General features: G+C 37.0%; 3 protein-coding genes across 9 annotated transcripts; 2 read left to right on the top strand and 1 right to left on the bottom strand.

The window, feature by feature from the left end:
- Positions 1–230: 230 nt before the first annotated feature.
- Positions 231–4,426, bottom strand: LOC113730879 (LRR repeats and ubiquitin-like domain-containing protein At2g30105). 3 transcript variants are annotated; one of them, XM_027255848.2, is made up of 10 exons: positions 4,146–4,425; positions 3,930–4,024; positions 3,660–3,818; positions 2,937–3,047; positions 2,735–2,835; positions 1,767–1,904; positions 1,411–1,459; positions 1,105–1,170; positions 649–768; positions 231–563 (listed from the first exon to the last, which is right to left on the bottom strand). In XM_027255848.2, the coding sequence occupies exons 1-10, from the start codon at positions 4,330–4,332 to the stop codon at positions 450–452; spliced, it is 1,140 nt and encodes a 379-aa protein (XP_027111649.1). In that variant the 5' UTR covers positions 4,333–4,425; the 3' UTR covers positions 231–449. The 3 variants fall into 3 exon arrangements, with proteins under 3 accessions (XP_027111649.1, XP_027111666.1, XP_027111658.1); XM_027255865.2 differs by having other exon boundaries at positions 3,930–4,045; positions 4,146–4,286; XM_027255857.2 differs by lacking the exon at positions 1,105–1,170 and having other exon boundaries at positions 4,146–4,426.
- Positions 4,427–10,985: 6,559 nt separating this feature from the next.
- Positions 10,986–12,534, top strand: LOC113730894 (uncharacterized protein At5g39865-like). The gene has a single exon (XM_027255878.2). The coding sequence runs from the start codon at positions 11,380–11,382 to the stop codon at positions 12,163–12,165; it is 786 nt and encodes a 261-aa protein (XP_027111679.2). The 5' UTR covers positions 10,986–11,379; the 3' UTR covers positions 12,166–12,534.
- A 9,743-nt stretch (positions 12,535–22,277) lies between these two features.
- Positions 22,278–27,719, top strand: LOC113730864 (probable inactive receptor-like protein kinase At3g56050). Of its 5 annotated transcripts, none has more exons than XM_072079624.1 (10): positions 22,278–22,410; positions 22,723–22,804; positions 22,876–23,014; positions 23,997–24,068; positions 24,164–24,307; positions 24,389–24,526; positions 25,272–25,816; positions 26,288–26,478; positions 26,559–26,691; positions 26,908–27,719. In XM_072079624.1, exons 1-10 carry the CDS (start codon positions 22,408–22,410, stop codon positions 27,507–27,509), a joined length of 2,049 nt encoding a protein of 682 aa, XP_071935725.1. In that variant the 5' UTR covers positions 22,278–22,407; the 3' UTR covers positions 27,510–27,719. The 5 variants fall into 5 exon arrangements, with proteins under 5 accessions (XP_071935725.1, XP_071935734.1, XP_071935729.1 ...); XM_072079633.1 differs by having other exon boundaries at positions 22,294–22,410; positions 22,716–22,804; positions 25,275–25,816; XM_072079628.1 differs by having other exon boundaries at positions 22,294–22,410; positions 22,716–22,804.
- The last annotated feature ends 93 nt before the right edge of the window (positions 27,720–27,812 follow it).

Genomic DNA, 27,812 nt, shown 5'->3' with positions numbered 1-27,812 from the left:
TGATTGATAAATATGTGTTCAAAAAAGCAATCCACACAGAAGATGGTGAAACAGAGTACAGACAAAAACAAAACCACGAAAAAAGCTGCTTTTTTTTTTCGTTCTTTTATTTGGTTTAACTCAAATTTCGTTCTTTTATTTGGACACGGCAGGCAAATGCAAGGTTGGGCGGGGGCCTCTCACGCAATTAAGGTTGTTACCCCAATAGGAAAAGTGCAGGAATCAGATAATACTACTTTAAATATGGTTGTTGATATTACTCACTAGTAGTTCCATTTTGTAGATATTAATCATGCGTTCAATTGTGATTGTATATATGCATACTCTCAGCCTTGGAACCATCAGACAACAAAATCCGTTGGCAGCTGAGAACTTTGAATGGACAGACTATGACTTTCCTACGTTACTGTTGTGTAGGTCTCCAACCGGCAAGTGTCTCAACTAGCAGCTCAGTAGCGCTTGTCAGCACCTTCATCAAATTCAGCTGACCCAGCAACTCGGAAATCCAGCTGCTTCTGATGTTTCAAGCGGCGGCGATTATCAAAATCATCCCATCCTTCAAACTGTAAGAAACAAAATGGATTCATACATAAATTTGAATACAGTGAGGGGATCTGAATCACATATGATTTGGAGAAGAAAAAGAACCTGGCGAAGAACATCCATTGTTACTTCTGTCCCATGCAGATCCAGAATCGAAAGTTGGCTACACATTTTAAATAGGGTACTGGGGAGGGATCTCAGTCCATTATTACTTGTATACAAAGCCTGCAACACAGAATAAGATGGGAGCAAATCTAGAGTGTCACTATCGCGGTAATTTAAGAAACATTGTACATCTTTTATAGTAAGGCAATCTACCGATACATCTGGAAGTTCTAAAAGCGTCTACAAGCTTCACTGAACAAGGGCAAATCCCAAATTCATATACTTGAAAAAGATCAAATTCATTTTTGGTATAACATAAATTGCATTACTTGCCCTCTTTTTCGCATATTAAGGCCAGATGTTAGTACTTCCGTATTTTACTTTTACTTCCAATTTGAAATAAAGAGGGATCTGAGAATAAAGAAATTCCAAGATAAAAAAGGCTAGCAGATAGACCTTCAAATCTTTTAAATTCCCAAATGTCTCTGGTAATTCTACCAGGAGATTTGATGAGAGATCAACCTGCAGAACAACAAACAACGAGATTCCGAGATAGGGAACTGTGAAAAGCAAACATAGGAAACATGAAAAGCTTGACTGCCTGATCAGTAAGAGACAAAAACTTTGCATCTCTCTCCCTCTCTCTCCATACTTCTTTGTTATTTGGGTTTGGCAAATGGCTTTACAGAATATATATAGAAAATAAAAAATAAAGATAGGAAAAATGAGAGAAAAACTGGTAGAGACGAAGCAGACTTTTACCTCAACAAGAGAAATGCATTCCCCTATGCTTGCAGGAATATCGTTTATCCTGCATTTAGCATTAAATATGTTCTTTAGAATTCATAGTACTGAGTGGTATATTTACGCTTTCTTTTGGAACTAATCCTGTCTACTTCTTCCAATATGGGAAAAAAAGCAAATGAAGTGTCAGAGTCAACCATCTAAGCTCAGGATATGACATTCGTAATCATGTAAAGAAAACATGAAACAACAAAACCAAAAACTATGGAAGGAAAGAAAAAACAATTATCTCCATAAATTTCTCTACGAGTTAAATTGCTCGAGTAAAAGAATAAAATTCAGATATTTCACAAGTAAATTATTTCACACTTTACCGATTGTTCGCTGCTTTCAGGATTTGAAGATTTGTTAGAAGGCCTATTTCAGTTGGGAGACATGTCAACTTGTTATTTTCAACAAGAAGTTGCCTCAAAGACGTCAAAGCCCCGATGGCAGAAGGCAGCACTGCTAAACTGATCATATTACATAAGAAACAAAAGAAAATAAGTGAATACAATGAACTGGATTGATGCAACTACATAATCGAGGCTCGCAGTTGCAGTACAACAACATTGAAAATAAACCAAAGCCTGTAATGTTATAATGCTGCACTCACTCACATAATAATATCAATGCCCAACTAGAGCACACATGCATGTCTAACCAAGAGGAAAACAGAATGGAAAGAAAAAGAAAAAAGTAACACAAGCACAACCACAATGACATACGTAAGTACTCTAGCAATGATAAATGAAACTTACGCAATACTTGGAGGACATTAATAGACCAAAAATAGATTCTTTCATATTGGATTTTACAGAAAACAAACACTCTGCACTACAAGTCAATTTCTGTATGGCTAGTGAAATTATCATCATAAAAAAGATATCACCAGTGCATGAGGGACAACTTCCAGCACAGTAGTAAATTTGTCTTATATAGCATTTACTGGTTACTAAATCAGTACTAGATAGCACTTAAACAACAGATTGCAAAGACCAAAATAGAAACCAGCGAAAGCATTGTCCCTTTGCTTTTTTTTGCCCCCTTTTTTTGGAGAAGGGGGAGTGCATTTGGTCAGGCTTCAGGAGAAGCAAGCACTCTGAGATCTGACACTACCAGCTTAAAAGCCTTGCAACACTGAAATTTTACAAGTAGATACTATGACAGTGCACTAAAAGATCCAAAGAATGTTCACCACCAATGCAAGTTACTTGTCACATACTATTAGAGTATAGGTAAACCAGCATATAAAGTGAATGAAATCCACCCAATTTCTCGCAACAAAAGTCAGTTGCAGTACCAGTTTTGATTCAACGACAGAATGGTAAGAGACTTCAGTGAGGTTAACCCTTCCCAGCTAATTAATTTATCTGATAAATCATTGGCATTAAGGAGCAGTTTCTGCAGAATTAGATGAAGATAAAAGCAAAATCAGAACCATATTGAGGAGAAGTTCCTCACATAACTAGTAAAGAGCAACCACTGAAAGAGTTTTGTCTAACCTGCATGGAGCTCAAACAGGCAATTTTATCTGGAAGTTGTAGTAGCGAGTTGTGGCTGAGATCAAGGAGTCTAGCGGAAGGTCCACACATCCAGACTTCCTCAGGTATGGCCTTTCAGTCACCAAAAATATATTAATCATGCTCTCAACCAAACAAACTAAAGATTCAGAGATGCAGAGCTCACAGAACCATATAGCAGATTATTTAAAAAAATACTAATAATAAGATAATCCATGAACTATAAGTGTGAGAATGCTAACTCGGAACAAATCACTATGCATCCACTATAAGTGTGAGAATGCTAACTCGGAACAAATCACTATGCATCCACCATAATAAGCAGCACGCTGGAATAGCTACATTAGATACCTCTGAAAACTAAGCAAACAGCGAAGAGGGTACAATTTAATTTACTCATCAGTTATCGTGTTTTTCCACTTCAGTATTAGGACAAGGTCTACTGATTTAGCTCAGTACTTACAGAGGAAAAAACAACAAACTCGTGCACTCTAACTGAATACAATCAAGTAGAAAATCAGACAGAACCGACATAAATCCCAAAAGATTTGGAAGGATCACTAATTTACTTACTATTCTTGAAAATAGGACACAAACATCAAGGAACACGAATCATTTTAAGTACACAAACATCAAGAAAAGCAAGAGTAGCAGGAGCAGTAGTGCTAGCTTAATTCAACAAGAAGAAAGACTGTTCCTCAACACCTTCAGATTGCACTCAGACAGTGCAATAACCCCAGTAGCTTTCCATCTTTCGAGCTGGCTTTTTGGAACAGAAACTTCTTTGTTTGCCTTCAGCAGTTCACTTGTTCTCCTCCTCAAATTCTTCTCTATAGCCGGAGCTTCCTGCTTAATGGGGCCATCCTATACATTTACATCATAATCATTAGAATCAGCTCTTTCAAAATTAGCAGAGACAATCGACAAAACATAGCTAAAATGGAATAATAAAGCATAGTGATCGACAAAAGATACCCCTTGGTGTAGACCTTGAGTAGCCATGAGCATGATTTTAGAACCATTGATAATTTCCGATGACCTCATTGTCATTTCATCCACCAAAACTTTCCCTGCAAATCATAATACACGGCCTAAAAAAAAAAAAAAGTTCAAGAATTGACTCGATTACACTTCTTCAAGAATTAAAGGCATCGGATTATTTGTCTAAAACGTCCAATAACAAATTTACACCTTTGAAGATGAACTTTTGGCCACGAGGGAGGACATTAGTGAGGGGTTGAAGGATAGACTTGAGGTCTCTGACGGTGGAGTCCAACGGAATTTCCACCGGTATAGACCGTCCACCGAACTTCACATTAACTTTGATCATCCTACTCTCTTCCCCGGAATCGGTACCAGCTGCTTTACCTGCTTCCATCTTTCTCTAAATTTTTTTCCTTCCCCGCAAATGCCCGATCGCCTTCTTCTTCCTCTTCTTCTTTTCTTTTTCTTTTTTCTTTTTTTTTTGTTTAAATAAATACGTATATTGAATGGACTAACATTTAGATCTTGAACACCTAGCCCAATTATGCTTGTCATTTTGTTTGGCCCAACACCTAGCTCAATTGTCTTAGTGAAGGACAGAAGCAAGATATGGGCTCCCCATTATTCACTTGGGCCCCATTGGCAGTTGCACTAGTGTTTAACCGATTAAAGCAGTCATAGATTTATTTATATATCTTGTCATTAAATTAATTGACCTTTTGATTCAATTAGGGTTTCATCAAATAACTTATAACTTTTTTTGGGGGGCCTAAAAATCTGTCAGACCCAATATTCATGTTTCTTAATTGCTTTTATTCCTTTTTAAGCATCTTAACTGCTTTTATTAAACATTTCACTACAATGGAAGATTTTTTGTTTCTTTGGAGGGTGTTCGCTCCTATCCAAATATATTGAGTTTGGATTGGATCTGAGTAATATCCGACCTATTAATATGTCTAGACATGAGTCAATCCTTCAACAGAAGTAGATAGACTCGTGCGAATGGAAACATTTTTTTTTTTTTTTTTTTTGGAGGGCGTCAATAGAAGAAGGTCGTAAGTTTGTACTAAAATACACTCTATTAATTAATGTAAACAAGAATTCCCTAGAGGTCAAGCAATACCAATATTAATTTGAAATCGAAGAAAGGCCAAACAAAATTTAAAAAAAAAAAAAAGATTAAAATCGAGAGAAGCGCCGGAAATGGGTGGTAAACAGTCAATTCAGCCTACCAATTTTTTGGAATAAGCCGGCGGGTCGACCTCGGCTCAGGAGGTAAATGACCGGGCGGTCCAGAAGCAGTAGAGAATATTCGAGTAATTTGTTGATTTCTTGGTGAAGCTGTGGAGTGAAATTCAGTTGAGGCTTCCACTTCCTTTGTCTATTATTCAGGCACACATGAAGCTTTTCAGAGACCACCAACCTTGGCTACACGAATTATTTAACCTTTAGCTTTCAGCAAAAGACTTGCGCCGTACTTCATCCCCAAATCAACACACTGCCATGTCTCTTTTGCAGTAATTTTGTATCTGGTCCACACCCACTTTGAAGAAAAATGAGTCGGAAAAGGGACTGGCCAGCTTCCAGTGCAGCACCAAAATTAATCAATCAATCAAGCGGAGGACTCTTACCATTATTCCCGTGGCATCTAAACAGTTAGTTGGGAACAAAGGTCATTTGGATTTGGGGCAGGGACGACCGTCCCTGCACGGTTCATGGTCCAGATTGGACCTCAAAAAAATGTGCGGCTCAGATAATAAGTGGTAACTTGATTTTCGCGCTAAGTGTGGGGTCCATCACTATCTGTTGTGAAAATACAACCTGTAGAAAAAAAGTTACACGGTGAACAAAAGAAGTTACGCGCTGTTGATGAAGAGGAAATTTGTCAGGGACGGTTGCAGGTGCAACCGTCCCTGCCCCGAGTCCAAGGTGATTTAGGCATACTGCCACCACTACTATTGTCTGTGTTGTTATCTGCTATTACTAGATTAGAAGACAGCCTGTTTTTAAGATTTGCGACTTGAAATCATCACGTGAGTTCTGGGCCACGGCAATTGTACAGAATTCAGAAACCTTTTGTTGACTTTCAGTTCATATACAAGCAACTAAAGTATATTGGGCATGAATTTCTTCCAAGAACTTTATGATAACGGGCAGCTGTATTAACATGAACAATCCAAGTATATTTGATATTGTCGCATCAAACCAAACAATAAAAGATAATTTGGACCCCCAAAAAAATAAAAGATAAGGCAGTTCGTGGACCATTTTTGCCGTCCTTTCCAGTCTAATCATAACAGACAGTAGCGTTCAAATCATCCGTATAACAATTCCATTTTTTTTGAAAACGGATACTAACAGGCGAGTGAGAGCAGTTTCGTGTAATTACTAATTCTTGCATGCCACCGTAAACTCAAAACTATAATGGAACATAGCCCTAATCGCCTCGTATTCAAGGCTCCTTGAACCCTTTTAAGTTCGGTCAGCTGCGACCTACGAAGTTGAAGAAACGTCGTGTGAATTAGAGAGGGGAATAAAGAAACGTCGTCATCTACTTGGCACGAACTGAAAAATGAATTGATTTAACATTTGTGCAAATTGATTCGTGACGCTGTGATGGTCTAGAGAAGGAAATAACGAAAGTCTCAGAGAAAGAAAAAAAAAATTAAAACATGGAAAAAAAAGAATCCTTGATATGGGATTTTTTTTTTTTTTTTTTTCAAACGATAACATCTTTCATTAATAGTCAAAGATTACACTAGATGAGCAACTGCTCTTACATCTTTCTTGGCTAAGTTTACTAGCCAAACTGGGAAAGAATCTTCCCACTCTATATCATTAGTCATTTGCATGGCAAATTTTGCCAGATTATGACTTACACAATTCCCTTCCCTTTTAACAAAGGAAAAGTAACACTGCTGAAACGTATCCCTCAGCCTAAGAATATCTGTTACTATGGTTCCCACATTCGGGTCCCCCCTGCATCCTGCCTTGATACTTTCCACAACTCCCTTGCAATCAGATTGGATCTCAAAATTTCAAGAAATACATTGATGAAGCATATATTGTAGACTCCAATTCATGAAGTGAGGGGTAATTTTGACAGATAAAAAAAGATGATGGCTAAAACAAGAACAATCCAAAAGGGACCTAATTATTCTTCACCATTCTCCATAATCTTCTCAGTTTGCCATAAATCAAATCCATTGTTTTCGAAAAATTTTCCTCCATTTAAACTCGATTTGGTGATAAATTAGCGCAATCGGATGCTTGGGTTGGGCATTCCTTCAGTACAACCCATTGTTTTAGCCGTCAGTACATCCCCAGTCGGGCTGCGCTGGCCCCAAGCTCAGCTCATTCTGCCGTAATTTATTGGAACGTGCCTTTGTGCTGGGTGAGTTGAGCTGATTTGGACGGGAGTTAAAGCTTGGGTTACACTAAATCCACTTAACTCTCTATCGAATAATGGCTTTGTAACATCTGGCAGGTACTCTTTGCACATTGTTAACGCACATAACTTATCATATAAATACGCATACTAACCATTATTATTCTCTCTTACATTTATATATTTTTCCTATTTAATCTTACTTACCCTCCATTATATTTATTTACTTTTTTCTAATTAATTTTATATTTCAAAAAATATAACATCTGAAATATATTTTAACGAGTATCCTATAGACACCCGTTAGATAAACCATTTAACATATAGCTTGTCATTTCTCCCTTTGCAACAATGTTGTCTATGCGGTATCAAAGATCCATTATTCTATCTTTCTCCACACTTTCTTCACTATTTACTCAATCCTAGTTACTTAATAATCTCCAATCTTAACAAGAAGAAAACATCATCCTTCATTTTCTAGAATTTTACAGGTTATGTAGGAATTAAGAAGATTTTTTAACAAAATCTTGTTAAATGATTGAATTCTAGATGGTTAATTTTATGATAATTTATTCTTTTTAATCTCTAGTTACTAAGTTTATGGATGTTATAGTAAACTATATTAAATTTGGTCATGAAATTCAAATTTTTATTGATATTGCAACTTTATTTAGATGTTATAGAACGTTTATGGATTAGTTGGTTGTTTCGTTTAACTAGATTGTGTTAACTTAAAAAATACCTAACATGAGTTTGGGCCTGCTCGAATTTGGCTCGACTTCTTTTGTGAGTCAAGTATGAACTACAGCAATATAAAATTAATTGAGCTGATTTTAAAATTACAAAAAAAGATGAGAGATTATTTAAAATAATTACTATAACAATTTTTGCAATGCAATGTATGTGAGATAAAAGCATAATTTAAAAAATTTAAAAAATATATTAAAAATATGTTTGTAATACAAGTTAAAAAATGACAACAGGCACACCTTGTCGTCCGTCCTTCACCTCGTTGCCAAATATCTTTCCTCACCCAACGTCTCACCCCGCCCCGCTCCCCTGCCGGCACAAAATCTTGATCCAATGGCAACCTTTTGGCATATCCAAAAGTATTATGTACCATGGGTAATATGGTAGACAAGAGCAAAGATTAATATATTTATTTATTTTTCTTGGAAAGTGGAGAATATCACTGGACTTGACAATCAATTAATATCCACAAGCAGTAGTACCTAAGATGATTACAAAATCAAATTTGGCATAGAAAGCAAACTACAATGACCAGCCATGCAAAATATACATGTGCGTAGAGCTGTTAATCGAGTCGAGTCGAGCCGGCTATTTGGCTGCCGAGCTCAACTCGAGTGTAATTCGAGTAGAGCTCGACTCGAGCTCATTAGGCAAACGAGATTTAAAATGTCTTCGAACTCGACTCATCAAATGTATATGTGGCTTGAGCTCGAGTTCGAACTCGACTTGGAGCTTGTACGAGCTCGAGCTCGTACAAACTAATTTCAATAAAATCTATAATTTTCAATTTTTATACTTTTGACTTCTAAAATAACAAATATGTCCTTTATTAACGAGCTATTCGGATATCAAACAAGTAGAATACATTTTTAGCTCGAGCTCGGCTAGTTTACCGCAACTAATGAGGCGAACTCGAAGCTTATTGAGCCGAGCTCTAACGAGCTTTCGATCTACTCGTGAAGTTTAACAGCTCTACATATGCATGTGTCCTTATACTATATAAGAATGCGTTTAGAGTAAAGATGTTCTTTGGATTTCAACCGAAAAGGTAGGGCTATTTTGGGAATATAAAAGTATTTGAAGTGCAATTGGAGTATTGAATATAAGTCATTTTAGCTAATTTAGTTTTGTTGTAATTACTTAGATGTCCTTTTAGACATTTAAAGCTAGGGGTGACAGATATTCGATTGAACACTAGGTATAACTAAATTCAACTTGTGTTTTAGTGAAATTACATAAAAACCCTTCTAATCATTTAATTGTATTAACATCCAAGTCTATTAGTTTGTTAAAGCATTTCTCATCAGTTATTTACAAACTTATGATATATAGAGAAGTTTGCTTTATTGGCCGTTACCCCCATCTGTTCAAATTTATTTCATTTACTTATAACTTCTTTCAACCACAATCATGGAGCCTATCAAATTCGGATGTTGCTACATTAGCTACTCCTCTTCCCCATTTTGCAACACCTTTCTCAATAGGTGTATTTTCTTTAGCCAATCTACTTTTTGGTTGTAAGAAATCTTAATAGGTATGTTTTCTTTAACCAATCTACTTGTTGGTTGTAAAAAATCTGTAATCTTGATGGTTGAATGTGCGATAATTTTTTAATGTTTTAATTCAATTGTCCATGTTAGATAGATATGATAGGGAGGAGATCACATTTGTTAATTATTATTTGTGGTTTAAAGTAAGTTTATCATCTTAAATTTTTTCCATATGCAGATTGCATCTACTTTTGTTGTTTTAACTATTAGTTATGACAATTTTCAATTGTTTGTTATTTTATTGATGATTCCATTTAGGCAAATTTTTCATTTCATTTGATTTGCCAATAGGTTTAACTATCTACTTAGAACTATTTGGCTGCAAATCTAAAGTATGCACTTTATTACTTTTAATTATTTTTTTGAATTGAGTGGTCTAAGATGTTTTAGTACTTTATTTGATGTGGTTATTCCTCTAAATTAGCATGTTAGTTGTTGTATATTTTTGCAATTGGATCAAAAACTGATGTTTAGTGATTATAATCCCTATCGAGAAGGAGATGCTTTACTATATGTTCTAAATTATACAATAAATCATAATTGATTGATTGGTGCATGTGGAGGTCTCATGATGATATGTTATTGGAATCAATATAAATTCAAGAATTTGGCTTGCAAGAACCAAAATTCTACTAGCAATAATTTTCTTCAAATATGCTAATTGTTTAAATCTCATTTATATGACAAGATAATGTGATGGACTGCTTTTATATTAAGATCAAATTCAAACTAAACAATAAATTTTAATATCCATAAAGTACATAAGCAGATATAAGCAGGTCTTTTATTTTATTAGGTTAGGTGCAAAGTAGTTGATCATATCTTATAATTCTGCTTCATTACATATTAATATATTTTTTTAACTCAATACATAACTTATGATTTTTCTGTTTAATATCATATATTAAAATTGTCATACTTCAGTTCTTATAATACAAAATATCAAATAATAATTATTAATCATCTTTAATTATAGGCACTAATATATATAGAGCGGGGACAGGCTGGAGTATGTTTCCCTCGCTCCAACCTCCCTCCCATTCTTTCTTTGGGAGCAAATTCTGATTCCCTTTGCCATTTCTAATGCACGTAAATAATTTTTAATCAAAATTATTGCTATTCAAATACATCAACGGATAGTTCATGGGGGCTAAGTTCGAGCGTGTCAAAACCCAGTTCACATAGCCTAATTGCCAGGTTTACCAATCCCAACCTCGAACACCAACACCAAAAAAAAAAAAAAAAAAAAAATTATCCCAACTTCTAATATTAAGACCTCTCACCAGCTCATCCCTCTGTGCTTAAGCTTCCATTATTAATTTACTGCTATTGGAAATTAAAATTAGGAAATTTTGACCACCTTCCTTTACAACCACCTAGGCTCTAACCGGTAACCCCATCCTGTCTTTCCCCTTGGCAGCTGCTGCCTTTCTTATTTTCCGCAAAATCCAGTCTCCCCTCCTCAACAACAACACAAGTTGACAAGAGAAGAAGCTACGCGTAAACTACATCAAAAAACCGGTGGACGACATAGCTGACTCGCCACTTCCCTTGCGGCATACCCTTTCCGCTTCGCAAATCGCAACCTCCCCAACACAACAGCCTCTCTAGCCTCCATCTACCGCATCCTTTTTCCCTCTTCATTTCTCCAAGAACCTCAGAAAAAATTTTCAGGTATTATACGCGCATTACGAGGAATTTTTGAAGGACAATATCCGTACATAGATTTCATCAGTTTTTTCAGAAGAACCCCATGTGGCTAAGACGAACTAAGTCAAATATTCGGATTCAGCACCCCAACTTTTCCTGCTCTTCGTTCAAAGACATCCAGAGTCTCTGTGCCGAAGATCATAATTCCGAGTCCGACCCAACCAATCGGCCCAAGAAATCTGTTTTCCACCGAGTCCGACTAGCCAACTCGGTCCTCCGCGCCTTCGCTTCCTCCCCCTCCGCCCTCGACCCTTTTCCCGAATCAAATGTCTCCGCCGCCCACCACCACCCATTGCCCTCCTCAAAATCACTCTCATTTGAGAATCCAAACGAATCAGAGCCGTCGATTTCTTTGCCAGGAGCTGAAAAGCGCGTAGTGGTGTACTTCACGAGCCTGCGAGTGGTCCGCTCCACGTTTGAGGATTGCAAAAACGTCCGATCCATCTTACGCGGCTTGGGGGTCGTAATCGACGAGCGAGATCTGTCGATGGACCACGGTTTCATGGAGGAGCTGCAGAGGATTCTGGGCCATTCTGAAAAGACGAAACTGACTCTCCCTCGAGTTTTTATCGGGGGGAGGTACTTTGGTGGCGCTGAGGAGATCCGGCGGCTCAATGAAACGGGGGAGCTGAAGAAATACGTGGAGGGCCTGGGCCTCCCCGCCGACCCCGGCACGTGCAAGGTGTGTGGTGGGCATAGATTTATCCTCTGCCACCAGTGCAGCGGAAGCCACAAATGTTATAGTGAAAAAGGTGGGTTCAAGAGCTGTACAACTTGCAATGAGAACGGTCTGATCAGGTGCCCTTCTTGCTCCGGCGCTGCTTTCTGAGCCGTCCGATTAGATAAGTGATCAATGTTATGATTCGTACCGTTGATACTACTTTAATTAGGTTCTCTTAGAAAGATAAGGAATTAAGGATTAAATAGATGATGAAGGTCGGCAGGGTGAAAAAGTGGTGGCTTTTTTTCCTACACTTTTCTTTTCTTTTTTTTCTTTGGGACAGTTTTGTAATTGTGTTGAGTTAGGTGCAACGTGCAAATGCAAATGAAATCAGTGGAAATGCAGGAAGGTGCTAGTGCCAAATGCTCATGTGACATTCCTTTTTGTTTTCTAACTTTAGTCTTGTAAAGTAGCGACCAACATGTTGGGGATCAACGATCAAGAGATAATGAGATGTTCCTTTGTCATGCAGTTAAATTGATGACTTTACAAAACTGAAAATTCTGGGAGCAACGGACAAATTCCAGCTTCACTTTTTTATTTTATTTATCAAGTTTTAATCTTTTAGTATGTGTTTCTTCTTATTTTGATCTTTTGGTGATTATTTCCGGTTCTACTAGGTTTAAATTTTAGACCATGCATTACTCTGTTCATATTGATTAATGAGCTTAAGCAGGCAGGCCTTTTGAATTGATAATGGTGCATGTGCTTCGGATGAAGGATCGCCCTTTACGAGTTTCTTGGTGTCTACTTACCCAGAAACAACTTCCTAAGCGTTCTAATTTCAGCTTTTTATCTGCATCTTAATCATCTTGAGCTGCTGGAGACCATTATTAGCCAGTAGGTCTGACGCTCTAATTATCTCCTTGCATATTCAATGTTGTCAACCCACTACATTTTTTGCGCAAAAACCTGCATTTAGTTTACTTAAATGACAGTGAGGAAAGGCATCTGTCAGTGTGAGGTTAATTCCTGAATCTGATCAAAGGTTTTGCATAGAGTCCGTACTTTCTTTGCCGCTGTCTTTCCCACTTGGTTCTAACTAGAAGTTACCAGTTCTGAAGTATCATTCACACGAAATATTTTGTATCTGATACCTTCAGTCTGCTATGATCACCTTTAAGGAGAATTACTGCATTGGTTTGTGTCAAGATATGCAAATTTGAGCTGCGACACACACGGTCTTGGAGTGCTCATAATGACAAAACACGCAGTAGTCACTTTGCTGGGTTCGAATGCAATAATAAGCGAGTGTTGTTAAGATGCATGGCCAGCAATTTTTTTTTTCCCCAAACTCAAAATTTTTGCCAAAGATGAGGTGAGAGATGTTATCCCGGAATATGTGATAATTTACGTGCTCTGGTGCTTTTAAGATTAGCTGTAACCATTGTTCATGAAAAATGTTCAGGAAATCCTTCAAGGGAATGATGCAGGTAAAGAACAGCCAACTTGCTGTTGCTTAGTACAGCTATCAATAGCACGCTGATGATATCGGACAGATATCTACAATATGTCATTTTGTTAACTGTCTAGTGTTTCTAGACCCAATTGACATGTTTTTCAACTGCTGCAATGGATTAGCTGAAGATAGTTTACTTAGGAACAGCAGAGGTGGAGCATTCCTCTGATAGCCATGGCTTAGATAGCTTGTAGTAGGGATCTCATAAGCTGTTTCAAGAGGATTTTTAGCTGAGGCTCCTGATGTTATGGAGGGTATCCTTTTTCCAGTTTGATCTGAAGACTGAAGGTATTCACCATGCAATCTGCTGTAAATATCTGGGCCAAGGATTGTCAATCCTGTCAAGGTGTTCCTGATGTTGTCTTCCGTCATAAACTTCCAGTTATACATCTGAGTGCTGTGTCCGCTGGAGGATTCAAGTTTATTGGCACCCAAGAATCTGTAACCACAATTTAGGAAACAGTACAAAGACACTCAAATATGCTTTCAGAAACAAGGCTCGTCTTCTTTTAAGTGGAAATCAAAGGAGTTTGGACTACTCATCTGAGGTTTACTATTCTAATTGCACGACCTCGTGTGCTGATGCACGCGGACCAAGTATCTCATGTACAAAACTGTCATCAACTGGATCCGCAGTGCTTCTAGCCAGTGAGGTTCACTATTGAGTAGTACAGTCCTGTTTACGCATGTTCCTCCCGCGGAGTGACGGAAGATTGCTCTGGTTCCTTCTTTTCCCCCAATGAACTTGTTTGGCGACTTTATTACTGTGGTCAGTGCTTGTAACTGTTGGAAGGCTCCAACTGTCCAGTTTTAGGCACGGTGACCATGTACAAGTACTCATATGTCAAAGAGTGGGTTGGGCTAGTTATGTTGAGGGACATGTGGCTGGATTCTCCTCTTTCATTCAAAGTCCAAAAGGTTGCCAAGCTTTCTGTTTGTACATGTCTGCCCATACTTATGTGAACCATTTAATCCCTGTCAGTGTTGAATCATTTCATCGTGGATCTCGTTCTTGAACTTCTCATCATTATCAGTAGGATATAATCAAATCGATACTCAAACTCGACTCGACGTACAAGAAGAATGTTCGAACTCGAGCAAGTAGTATTATTGAACCTCACGTTCGAGCTCGAGTTTGATGCTTGAATCATTTCATCGTGGATCTCGTTCTTGAACTTCTCATCATTATTAGTAGGGATATAATCAAATCGATACTCAAACTCGACTCGATGTATAAGAAGAATGTTTGAGCTCGAGCAAGTAGTATTATTGGAGCTCACGTTCGAGCTCGAGTTCGATACTTGCTCAGAGAACTCGAGTTTAATTCGCATGGGCTTGAGTCAATGCGAGCCTTATCGAACTCGAGTTAAAAATTTTTATTTTTTAAACAAATTTTGAGCGAAAAGACATTATTGGCCTTTAAAAATTTTATAGCACCTAAAATATTTAGTAAATTCAACAATTCTTTTGGATATAAGAGTAATTTTATAATAATAATATATTAAAGAATTAAATTTAAAAACTTGATAAGGTTGGACGAGCTTTCGAACATTGCTTTTGGATATTCGAACTCGGTCAACCCGAGTTTGAGCTATGTTTTTGACCTCGCGAGCAGTTTGGCTTGATTACAACCCTAATGATCAGGCTACATTAGATTAACCAACTGGTTGAGTTCTTGCCTAGAAAATAAAAATAAAAAACAAAACAAAATCACCATCATGGCATTCTTTTTTTGTTTGTTTGTTTTCATTTTTAAATTTTTTAATAAAGAAATGATGAAATTTAAAAACAAAAATAGAGAAAAATAATTTGAATCCAACACTTATAATTTGTGGAATCTTAATCTTAATCGCTATACCTCTTGACTTCTCTTTTATTTGTGAAAAAAGAAGGATACCTTAAAAATTAGTTACAAGTTAATGGAAATGAATTCGTCGAATTTCTGTAATCGGAATATTGATAATTTTTTGTATCAGAGATGCATAAAAAAGGAACAAAAGAATCCGATTTCAAACTCCTCTTTTTGAGTTAGTCAGTTACTTTCTTCAATCCCACTTATGAATGGCAATAGGGCAGGGACCTCTCCTCTGAACCCCGCCCCCATTCCCGAGAGGGCATCCGTAAGGGTTTATAAAAATGTTATTGTATTAAGCATAAGGGTAAAATACGAAAAAATTCCTTGTGATTTGATAAATGTTCAATTTAACTCTCTTTGAGTTGAAAACATACACTATAACTCCCTATAGTTTTAACTAAATTGAAAATTGGAAGGAAAGCATCCAATCTAATGGTTACGTGAAATATCAATATTGCCCCTGTAAATATGAACTTACTATGGTTTGTTGGACGTTCAATTTAACTTCCTTTGGTTTAAAAAAGTTACATTATGACTCCCTACGATTTCGACTAAATTGAAAATTGAATGGAAAGCATCTCACCTATAATAGGGGTAATATTGACATTTCATACACAACCGTTAGATTTGATACTTTCTGTCCAATTTTTAATTTAGTCAAAATCACAGGAAATTATAGTGTAGGTTTCCAAATTAGAGAAAATTATTAGTATAAGTGATAATATTAATTATATCATATATATTCATATACATTATATAATACTTATAACTAATAATAATATCATTCTTAATAACAATTTTCAAAATTGACACCCTCGCCATTTGTGGGCCTACCTGAAAAGTCCAACTACATTTCCACATTGGCAACTCAAGCAGGTAATCTTCCCGCAGCATGCGTGTTAAAGCTAAAGTTCCGGCCCAGACCTAATTTCTTTTTTACATTTTCACTTTTCTTGCACCTAAGTTTGGTAGCATAAACATTGTATTTCGATCCACGTCAAGGATGACCAGCGAAAAAGCTGTGAAAGCTCCATGACACATCTTCAGCTTCAGAAGACGGCAAAAGCACCTCTGGGCCTGGGCCTTGCCTGGCCCTCGATTTTGACCACAGACCTGTTTGGGCAAACTCTAGTGGCAGTGCATGAGAAATTTGGTATGTGCATTTGATCAGGCGAGCGAGACTTAGCGGCCATTCCAATTCAACAAACTACGCTAATTTTTGGCATTTAGTGTTTGTTAGTGTTTGAGGTTAAGCTGGATACAATGGTACTCATGCCCCGCAAGAAAATGTTGCATGGATTTAGGCCTTCATGTTGGTCATGACCCATGACCAAGCCAGACATGGATTTGGGTTGGAGTTTTTTTTTTTTTTTTTTTTTTTTCAATTATTACATTTTCATTCCACATAAATCAAATTGTTACGGTGTATTTTTTTTTTATGGCTTTCATGACTGGGTTTTTTATGGCTTTCATGACTGGGTCAGTCAGTGCATGAGTTCAACGGTTGATTAGGGATGGCAATGGGGGCTCTCGGGCGGGGGTTGGGGCGGGGGCGGGGGACAGGGGAGTATACCCCCGCCCCATCCCCCATCCCCCGCCTCCCGCTCCCCCCAACAGGGCGGGGGGAGCGGGGGACGGGGGGAACTAATAGGCAACGGGGTGGGGGACGGGGGAGGGGTTCCCCGCCCCAACCCCGCCCTGTTGCCATCCCTACGGTTGATCAGTTCGCACTTCTAGACTTCATAGTCTTTAGTTGTTGAACTGCTAGTAGTCAAAGAGATAATCGAACTGAGAGTGCATAAATTAGCCTTTGAGAGTTGGTGTTCTATAAACATCGATAATCATCCTACTTCCAAGTATCTCTTAAGCAGGATATGATTACTGAAGCTTAATCTCTTAAGCAGGATAGGATATGATTACTCAAAGTTGGTAATTATGAATTACTATCACACGCCGTGCTGTGCCAGAATCTCTGGGAAAGTGCCAAACATTTGTGCCCGGTCACGATCAGACATGGGGCAGCGGATAAGTACTTTGTGATTGTCGACGAGTGAGAAGAAAACGAAAGGATGGCTTCTTGACTTGGGCCCTGGAACTGTAAGACAGAAACAAGCTTGAATGCGACGCCATACTTTATCATGTACTCAACTCCATTGAACGGGTCAGAATTCAGAAAACGTTATCCATCCACCATCATTGTATTATGAAAGCTAAAATTCCAGCGGCTCAGGAAGTTACAGGTACAGGGCCCCTTTTATTGGCAACAAAAGAGGTGACCAGTCTCCGCTCCACAGTCTAGTAGTAACACGGTAGAAGACACCCGCAAGAATTCATTCAGCAGTAATTGCGATGACGGTGGTCCAACCTGATTCTTGGGATCCCACTAGAAAGGCTCCATACAGAAAGCGTTTTCCATTACAACGTGATCTCATACTGAAACCAGCTCCTACATTGTAAAGGCGTGATTTTTGTTTTGTTTTTTGTTTTTAAAGCATTCTCGGTTAATTATTGCGGTGGGTCGTCAATTTCTGTGTCCCGTCGGTTGCTTTAGCGCATATCAAATCCATTCTCCCCCTGACCTTGCTTCAGTTGATCATCCACCATTATTACCATGTCTCTTCCAAGGAAGGTAATCAACGGCCGCTTTCATTTGAACCTCTTCCATTGTGACTGGACCACACCTATCCAGAAAATAACTAGTTTTTCCTATTCTATATGTTCTTCCCTTTTTCCTCTATTTTTTTTTTTGTTGGATTTAATTGATTAGTCTGTTACACCGTTTTATTAATAGCTAATTTTAACGTGAGTACAAAATGATTTCTAGAAATGTAAAATCTGATGTTCAAATGCAAATTCAGATACCGTGACATCCGTTTATGTATATATTGACAGTATAGAAATAATTAATTCATTAAAATATACACCTACAAAAAGTAGAATAGCATAGTAGTGAACCAACAATATTTGATAGAAGATGTGTTGTCTTGCCGTCATAATCACCGCATCTTGTTCGAAGAAAGAGTAAAGAAATTTCATAATCGGTGTATCTAACTGATCCACCACTTGTGAAAGCTATCATCTCTGTGCGGTGCTTCTGCTTTGATTTTTCTATTCCCCAGGTCTCTTTGTCCCTTTCTTCACCTTTATGGTTGTCGTCGGCATTAACTTTTACTCCTTCATCTGCCATCTCGGCCTTTAAAAATTAAAATTCATTTCAGGGTATATTCTTCTTTCTCAATTTTTTTTTTTTTGGCTGATGGATAGCATGCAGTAGTGATAGACGGCGAGTCCCCTCGTCTCTGGCATAGAAACTGTGAATTTTCGAGAAACTTCTTTTTCTTTTAATTCCGAAAATAAAAGAAGAATACAATGGCACGAATTTACGAACAACATGTTAAAAATCTGATGGTCGTCGATCTCCTATCCCGCTGAAAAAAGATCTCAAAACCCAAAAAAAAAAAAAAACAAAAAGTTTTAGTTGTGTACATATGTAAAAATAGAGAATTTACTGCCTCCTAGATAAACAGTAAACTCTCATGGAGGCCATGCAAAGATCCGGACGAGGACCGGACCTATTCAAAGTACATGAATGAGATTAATTATGAACGCGTCACAATTCACCTTATTTTCGCAGGCACCCCCTGCGTCAATGAATTTAGTTGGTCCAAATAAACCTTAGAAGAGGCTGCTGACTAGTTAATTAATTAGACCATGCATACTGTCGGGGCAGGACAGCTAATCCTAATTGTTAACAAGAATATAGTAATGAAATCAAAGGGCAATGTGCTTTCGAAAGCACCTTGAGGAAATTACATGCGCAGTTCGCTGCCTGACTGAAGTTTGATACAATCAAATCCTGTATGATATAACCTAGAAGTGGCAAAATGAATAAATGGTTGATAAATGGTTTTAGTTAAATGGATAGTGGATCAAATTGATCCAATCCAATTAAAACTATTTAATAAATGGATCTAAATGGATGTCATTTAAATGGATAGTGTAAACCATAATCCATCCATTTATCCATTTACTCTCCCAAATTCTAAATTTAAGATTCAAATGTTTTTTTCCAAAAAATATAGATCCCCAAAGTTCTATCCTTAAATCACCTAAAACCTTTTAGTAATAACAAATGCTTGTACTACTACTCTATTTCAGTTCTTCATAAAATTAGTTTAGTTCCAAGAAAATTTAACTATTGTGGTCAATTTAACCTTTTGTCATTACTTTAAGTATCATTTTGAAAAGTAATGAACAATTAAGAACTTGACTACATTTTTATAACTTTTGAATGAATTGAATATGGCTTTACAGTGAAAAGAAGTTTACGTTTCTAATTTTTTGCACTCCTGTTCAAGAGTGATGCCTTAAATAAAAGTGAATTCTAATAAGAAATCTTATGTTATTTGACAAGTAAAATATTTTCATCACATGTGAACGTAGTACCTAAAAATGTATGAAACTCCTTATTATACCATTGATATACAAGCTACCTTATATTACTTAATAAATTAGGTGTCTTTTTTTTTTTGGATAATTGGGTTGGGTGATAAGGGGAGAGGGATTGCAAGTATGAGAATTTGGAAAAAAAAAAAAAAAAGGTGTCATTTACATATTTTGACACTGCATGATGCATTCTCGCTTTTTCTTTATTTAAGAATATAAATGTTTGCAATCATTACTACATGAGAGTTTAATTAAAATAAAACAAGAGTAGAGACTAAAATATAATTTTGAAAAGGATGGAAGAAGTCTAGGAACTAGAAGCAAATAAAATGCAATTAATGTTATTGGCAACTTAGCATGTGAGGAAGTTATGAAGGAAAGAATAGGTGGGCCTGCAAAATTAATTTGACATATGAGAAAGTTACGAAGAAAAGAATAGATGATCCCACAAGATTTTATCTCACATTTTTATAAATGTATTTTCTATTTTTTAAGTTAAATGGATGTATATGGATAAGATGGATAATCCATTTAAATCCACCAATATAATTGGATTTAAATGGTTATCCATTTAAAACCATTGAATTTATATGGATCATCCAAATCCATTTAAGGTTGGTTTATATGGATGGATTGGTGGATATGTATCCATTTTGCCACTTCTAATATAACCATCCGTACAAGGAACTACTTTTATTAGTAGCTTTCTGCGGGCTGAAACGATCGACCATGATAAGTCGACGACATATTCTTCCAAAAACAAAGCATGATCCATCACTTCATTCCACCTTCTTGGACTTTGCCGCGTTTCATATTTTTCCTGATCCTTTTCATTTTTCTAGTTGTTTTCTTGTTTAAAAAAAAAAAAAAAAAACAAACTAGAAGGGTATCTTCTGGTGATAAATTTCCTACTGTAACACTGTACTTACATCACATCTATGCGTGTTAATAATAAATGTCAAATCTAAACAGTCAATTTGAATTGACACCTTCCGGCCGATCCATTTATCCATTTATTAAAAGCGACCCACAAACACAAATGGTTATGGTATGCATGTCGGAATGAAATTTACTTCTTAGCGTAGGCGTACACACGCAAATACACAATTACTTGCGCTAGGAACAAAATAACGACTCTCGAATGCAGTTAAAAAAAAAAAAAGAGCTTAAGATCACATTTTCTCTCTGACGAACACTATAGAGTAGTCGACTGGACGTGAATCACGAATGTAAAGTGAAGTTGAGTGATAGTGAATTGATTGGTCTCTTTTCTCTTCTTCTTCTTTTTTTATTACTTAAATAGATAATTTTTTTCCCTTTTGGCAAACGTTGCTTGTACCTTATATCACCTCATGTACTTCATGTTTAGGTGCGGTTGTATATTATTATTGTACTTGTTCTATATTTTGATATGCACTCATATCTTTTTGTTGTATGAGTGTTTTTTTTTTTAAAAAAAAACAATTTTTCAAAAATGTGAATTTTGTTTGTGTACACTAAATATTGCAAGAAATGCAATAGTTAATAACTAGTAAATACCATATAAATTATAAGAAGTACAAACAACAATCGGATACGATACAATCGCATGCATCAAACCATAATAGTGAATATGTTTGGATAGGAGAGTATTTGTAATATTATTTAAAATAATTACTGTAATACGTTTCAGAATATAATGAATATAAGACAAAAAAGTGGCTGAGAAGATAAAAAGTTAATTAAAAATTATATTTGTGACACAAGTAAAATATTATCCGAATAATTCTGCTATTCAATGTAGCATCTTTTCAAGTACTTGGGATCCTCGGTGACATGTTTTTCTATGCCAATTCAATGCCATCTATAGTATTGTGCCAAGTGTCCCGTTATTATTTACACTTTAATTTTTTAATAATTCAACTTGGTTTGGTTTATCACAAGTGTAATAATAACAGGACACTTGGCATAATATTATAGGTGGCATTGGGTTGACATAGAAAACATGTCACCGAGAATCCCAAGTGCTTTTCAAGGGTGACTGTCACTGTATTTGTGTGGATAAAAGAACACACTTAAACATATGTGACTCGAACTCTCCAATGGAACCATTGAGCCTTGGTCTAATAATCAAGGAAAGCATCTTTAAAATTCTTCCGTGCACTCCCATCTATAATGTAGGTTAGCGCAGGAGTAGGTAACCCCTTCCATTGCGTAGGTTAGTATAACAGGAGGATAGATGTTGTCACTGCCAAAAAAAAAAAAAAAAAAACTCTTCAATAGGAAAAATGAAAAGCGTGAAAATAAATTTGTTCTTTTTCTTTTTTAAGGTTTAAGCAGGGTTTTCAAACAAATATTTAACCCCCCCAAAAAAAAACAGGAAAAAAAAGGGACAAGAATAAAAATGATTATCACGTGGCGGAGCACGTGGACGTCCTAAGAAACAAGCATGGAGGCAAACCCCGGAGGACGGCGCCACTATAAGGACAGAGTCAGAGATTCGCTTCGCCGCAGAGCCCATTCTAATATTCAAATCTCGTTCTTTCTCTCTCAGGCTCAACTCAATTCCTCGCCGATTCCCTCTCGTTTCCTCGTCTCTCTTTTCCCCCGCATGGTAAGTTGGACTCTTCTTTGATCTGCCATTAAACTGTACTACTTTTTACAACCTCAAAAAAAATCACCCATTTTCACGCGCTTACTTCTCCAACCGTCCTAATTAGCTTGCACCTTCACACCTTCCACCGGCCTAAACCGCTTCCCTCCTCTTCCTCCCGCCCTATATATAACACACACTCGTTAACTGTTACAGTTTTCTTTTCGTTAATCTCGACCTTTTTTTCCCTTATTTTTGTTTACTTATCTAAAAAAAAAAGTAAAAAACTGTGGTTTGAAAATGGTCCGGAATTGGAAATGGACAAGTTTTCAGCTGCTACACGTTATTGCAATCTCCACGGTGCTAAGCGTTTTTCAGTGCAAAATGAGCTTCAGTTGGTCTCTCAATAATGAAGGTTCGTTTTTTTTTTTTAATTTAAATTTTTGTCAGAGCAATTTTTCTTGTACTGAGTTGAGTTGGTGGCAGGGTTGGCGCTATTGAGATTTAAAGAGAGAGTGGTAAATGATCCGTTTAATGCTTTGCGGAGCTGGAAGTACATTGATGGAGACTTGGATCCATGTTCGTGGTTTGGCGTCGAGTGCTCTGATGGAAACGTAATTACATTGTGAGTTTTGAGTCCGTAAATTCTACTCCGCAGTACTGGTACTATTTATTATCCTCCTTCGTGTAGTGTATATTTTATTGTTTGCCTAGATTGGATAATATAATGCAGTTATCATGCTAACATGATACTTGTATCCAAAGCTATTATTGATGGTTAATGTTAGTTTGTCTCGGAATGTATATTCAAATATTCTAATTAACGGAGTCTTGTTATTAGTTTGAATAATTGGGTGGAAGTAGAATCCAAAACTAAGAATTCGTGTAGAAAGAGAATTTGAGGTGATGCTTTCGTCCTAATTTTCAGATTTATTTCTGCTACTTGAGGTAATTACTCTTTTATGATATGCCTTTACATCCTAAATCTATATCTTTCGTGCATTAGCAATTTATTACTCATTAAGTGTTGTAGTATGGATCTTAGCATACAGGGATGTTGATTTAGCCTCTCCTTTAACTGAGATATAACAAATTTTAGATAGATTTATGGACTTGTTTGGGTCAATTCTGTACCATTAGTAGTTTCATTTTGCTAGTCGTTAGTACAAGTAGGGATCAAATGATACTAAATAGTGCACTAATCTGACATGCAGCTGTTTGTTCTAATTTTCGTGGGAGTACTCAGTTATTACTTGCCACTAATGCTACTGGACTTGTGTTGGCATCTTTCCTTACACCAATTTACATTTTTGACCTTTTTTTTTCGCTCAAACAGTCTGGTTTTTTCTGCTTTAGTATATCACCTTGATTTTCATTTAGAAGCACGCTCACCAATATTGCATTCAGATAAATAAAGAATTATGTAAGCAGTTTCTTGCTTAGACTTTGTAGCATGTAAAACCTGTAGTTTATTTGGGCTCCAGATGCACTAGTTGAAACACAGCATGCAACAGAAAGATATAGAAATAATTTTTGAGAACTTGAGAACTTGGAGCATAGCTTCATGCTATATAAGGAAAAAATGATTATCTCTATCACTTTAACAGGACACTGAGAGATCTCTGTCTTGAAGGAACATTGGCACCAGAACTAGGTCAGCTGACGTATCTAAGATACATGTAAGCATTTATTCATGCAACTCTCAATCTAAAAGCAGTCATTTCTGTCAACACTCTTTTATGCATCAGCCTTATTGCTGCTGTCCTCCATGCAGAAATTTACGCAATAATTCCTTTTCTGGGATTATTCCTAAAGAAATTGGAGAACTGAAGGAGCTCGAAGTATTAGACTTGGGATATAATAACTTTACTGGGCCATTCCCCTTGGATACTGGCAACAATATATCCCTCTTAATTCTGTTAGTTCTCATTGTGTCCAGTCTATCATATTCACCAAACACTAACCTTGTGTGAAACTTAACTTATTGTCATTGTTGCAGCTTATTGGATAATAATGAGTTTATCAGTGGCTTGCCTCCTGAAATCAATGATCTTAAGGTGATTTCTGAATCTCAAGTGGACGAAAATCAGATAAGCAGTGTTGCTTTAGCAAGTTCGAACAGGCTATCTAATGCATGGTACGTCTTGCTTCTTCTACTTGCCATTTTTCTTTTACACTGTGTCCGTGGGAACTGAGCCAGAAACTATGATATAGTGATAGTAAAATGTTCAAGTCAATTTGGATTCTCATCAGCATATTTCATGAATCTGTAATCCATTATTTTTGCTAGTATTGGTGTCCAAGCCATGTGTTTCTGATACTTTTATGGAAAGCATACATTGTACTGAAAAGATTGGGCATTGTTGAAGGGAACTACAAAACCAAATGGGCGCCAACACATGTATGTATTATGGTTCAATTTAACTCAAGGTGTTATTACTTGTGGCAGAAAATTTATACTTATTCTTACTTGGGTTCATGAGATTTTGGAACTACATAAATAAATGTCGACTTAGTGAAAAAGCTAAAATACACAATAGTTTAACCAAATAGTCTGTAAATATTGTGTTACAGAACTTTATCCTGCAATTGTAACTAAATTGTCTACATGAATTGTATTGGAGAGTTTTTGTGCAGTTTTGTTTTAAGATAGTATGGCTGCTTCTGTGACAAGCCTTCTTGTGGTTATCCAAAGCAAAACCATGACCTGATACAGTTAACCTACTAGTAAGCGATAAGAAGATGAGCTTGATGTGATGCTGGAAGTTTGAAAAATGTTTCTTGTGCCATGAGATTTAGGTTATCCAGCCTCCTTTTGAACACTAAACAATCACTTGAGCCTTCACCACTTCATTATGTCTGCTTTCTGCTTTCATTTCTAGTAGGGAAACAGTGCAATATGGATATACAGCTCTGCGGAGGCTGCTACAAGGGATCGATTTCCTGAATCCAACTGAAGCTGAGAAAAATAAGCACAATAGTCGGGGTCAAATATTAGCTATAACATCTTCGTTGTCGCCATCGCCATCACCATCACCAGAACAACCATTCTCATCTATATCTGTTCCCCCCTCGACTTCTACATTATTGCCGACAGAGGCTCCATCTCCATCTGCATCCACTCCTTCACAATCTCCAGTACTTTCACCAAATGCAGCTCCTCCCACTCTGGAATCTCCACCAGTTGTTATACCTGAGGATTCCCCTCTTCTGTCCCCTTCACCTGCTTTAGCTCCCACCAATATACTAAAGAATAAAAAAAAGTCAAACAACCATACAATCTTTATATTATCTGGAGTAATAGGTGGTTCTGTTCTTGTACTTGTTTCAGTTCTCAGTCTGCTTTATTGCCGTAGCAATAAGGTTGTTACTGTTAAACCTTGGGCTACGGGGTTAAGTGGACAGCTGCAGAAAGCATTTGTAACAGGTAAAATCCTTGCCCTCCTGAAGTTACTTGGTTATATTACAAAATTTGATAAGAAAAATGGCTGCATGTTATTCTTTTCTTCTTCTTTTTCTCCTTTTTTCTTTTATTTTATATGGTTCCACTTTGACTACTTAACATAAAAATGCATATGCTTGTCAGGGATATCAAATGCCTGAATACTAATCAAACCCTGCGTTACCTGACAGTATAAAACTAGTCAAAGGCTTTGGAACCTTGAAATCCTTAAAACACATTTTTGGCTTCATGAATTAGAAACCAACTCCATCATCTTCTGTTATTATTCTTTTGCTCATTTATCGTATGAGTCAGATGAGGCAATCTTTTGGAATTTTGTATCATGGGAAAACTTGTGTCTGTTTTGGCAATTAGTGACTGATGCTTTTAAACAATTCAAAACATGGTAATAGCACAAGCAGAATAATTAGTCCGTTTGAGTGATTTGCATTCCAGGTGTACCAAAGCTCCAGCGATCAGAACTTGAAGCAGCTTGCGAAGATTTCAGTAACATTATTGCTTCCCTGTCTGATGGTACTGTCTACAAAGGCACTCTTTCAAGTGGTGTTGAAATAGCAGTGACATCTACTGCAGTAAAGTCAGCTAAAGACTGGTCAAAGAATTTAGAAGCCCAGTTCCGGAATAAGGCACGTTGAAGATAAACTTTCTTGGAATGTTTCGCAGGCTTGCAGATTATGACTTATTCCTGTTTCTTTCGTTCTCCCAGATAGACACCTTATCGAAAGTGAACCACAAGAATTTTGTGAACCTTATCGGATTTTGTGAAGAACAGGAGCCTTTTGCTCGAATGATGGTATTTGAGTATGCTCCAAATGGAACGCTGTTTGAACACCTGCACAGTAAGTATTCTATACATTTTACTGGATCGTGACGGTTGCAGTTCTGCATCACTGTACCATGAATTAGCTCTTAGTTACCCATTCACCCTATATCATAATTGAAATGTATTTAATCAGTGGGACGTTTGAGCTACACTGTTGAAAGCAGGAACTGACATTTGCGAGTATATAATGATTGAACTCAACTTTGTCCATCTTCTATTTTCTGCTGTGCAGTTAAAGAATCAGAGCACCTGGACTGGGCTACAAGGTTGCGCATTGCTGTGGGCATGGCCTACTGCCTGGAGTACATGCACCAACTTAACCCACCTATAGCCCATTGTAACCTACAATCATCATCAGTATATCTTACTGAAGACTATGCAGCCAAAATTTCGGATTTAAGCTTCTGGAATGAAGTAATTGCAGCAAAGATTGGAAAAGCAGCAACCGTGGAGCTTCTGGAAACTACATCAGCTGATCCAGAGAGCAATATTTACAACTTTGGGGTAATATTGCTCGAAATGATTACTGGCAGGCTTCCATACTCGGTAACTGATGGTTATATAGTGGACTGGGCATTGAACTACTTCAGGATAGGGAGACCCTTAAGAGATATTGTGGACCCTACTTTATATTCTTTTCGGGAGGAAGAGCTAGAGAAACTAATCCCATTGGTGAAAGATTGTCTGCTTCCTAATCCAGAACAGAGACCAAGAATGAGAGAAATTGCGGCGACGTTGAAGGAAATTACGGCTCTGGATCCTGATGGAGCAACACCAAAATCATCACCTCTTTGGTGGGCTGAATTGGAAATTTTGTCAACAGTATCAAGTTAAAAGGCTGCAGTCTATGAACCTTTTTTCAATTTCGAAAAATTTTTCTTTCTGTATATCTTTTTGTAAATCAAGTGATTGGTTAGTTCTTTTCATCTTAGGTGTACCTAATACTTTCTTAAACTTCTTTTCTGTGCTTTATTTATGCCGTTGCTTGTCTGTAATCTGGGCTCAAATTTGTACAGAGTATTAGACTACCGACACCTTTCAGAATTGTCTGGTGCTTTCATACATATTTTACTTTTGTGTGGTTAATCTTAAAACTGTTTCAACTGAGTTTTAATAGCCCATGATTCTGCAGTTTAT

This window comes from Coffea arabica, chromosome 1c (genome assembly GCF_036785885.1).
Source record: "Coffea arabica cultivar ET-39 chromosome 1c, Coffea Arabica ET-39 HiFi, whole genome shotgun sequence".
NCBI lineage: Eukaryota > Viridiplantae > Streptophyta > Magnoliopsida > Gentianales > Rubiaceae > Coffea > Coffea arabica.
The sequence above is the reverse complement of the archived record's forward strand: the minus strand, read 5'-3'. Positions and strand labels throughout refer to the sequence as shown.

Coding starts and splice junctions, on each gene's coding strand:
- LOC113730879 (XM_027255848.2), bottom strand. CDS start 4,332: ATGGAAGCAGGTAAAGCAGCTGGTACCGATTCCGGGGAAGAGAGTAGG. Junction 1,460..1,766: donor CTGAAAGCAGCGAACAATCG/GTAAAGTGTGAA, acceptor TGCTAAATGCAG/GATAAACGATATTCCTGCAA. Junction 1,171..1,410: donor AATGCATTTCTCTTGTTGAG/GTAAAAGTCTGC, acceptor GTTGTTCTGCAG/GTTGATCTCTCATCAAATCT.
- LOC113730894 (XM_027255878.2), top strand. CDS start 11,380: ATGTGGCTAAGACGAACTAAGTCAAATATTCGGATTCAGCACCCCAAC.
- LOC113730864 (XM_072079613.1), top strand. CDS start 22,690: ATGGTCCGGAATTGGAAATGGACAAGTTTTCAGCTGCTACACGTTATT. Junction 22,805..22,875: donor TTGGTCTCTCAATAATGAAG/GTTCGTTTTTTT, acceptor AGTTGGTGGCAG/GGTTGGCGCTATTGAGATTT. Junction 26,692..26,907: donor GCTGTTTGAACACCTGCACA/GTAAGTATTCTA, acceptor TCTGCTGTGCAG/TTAAAGAATCAGAGCACCTG.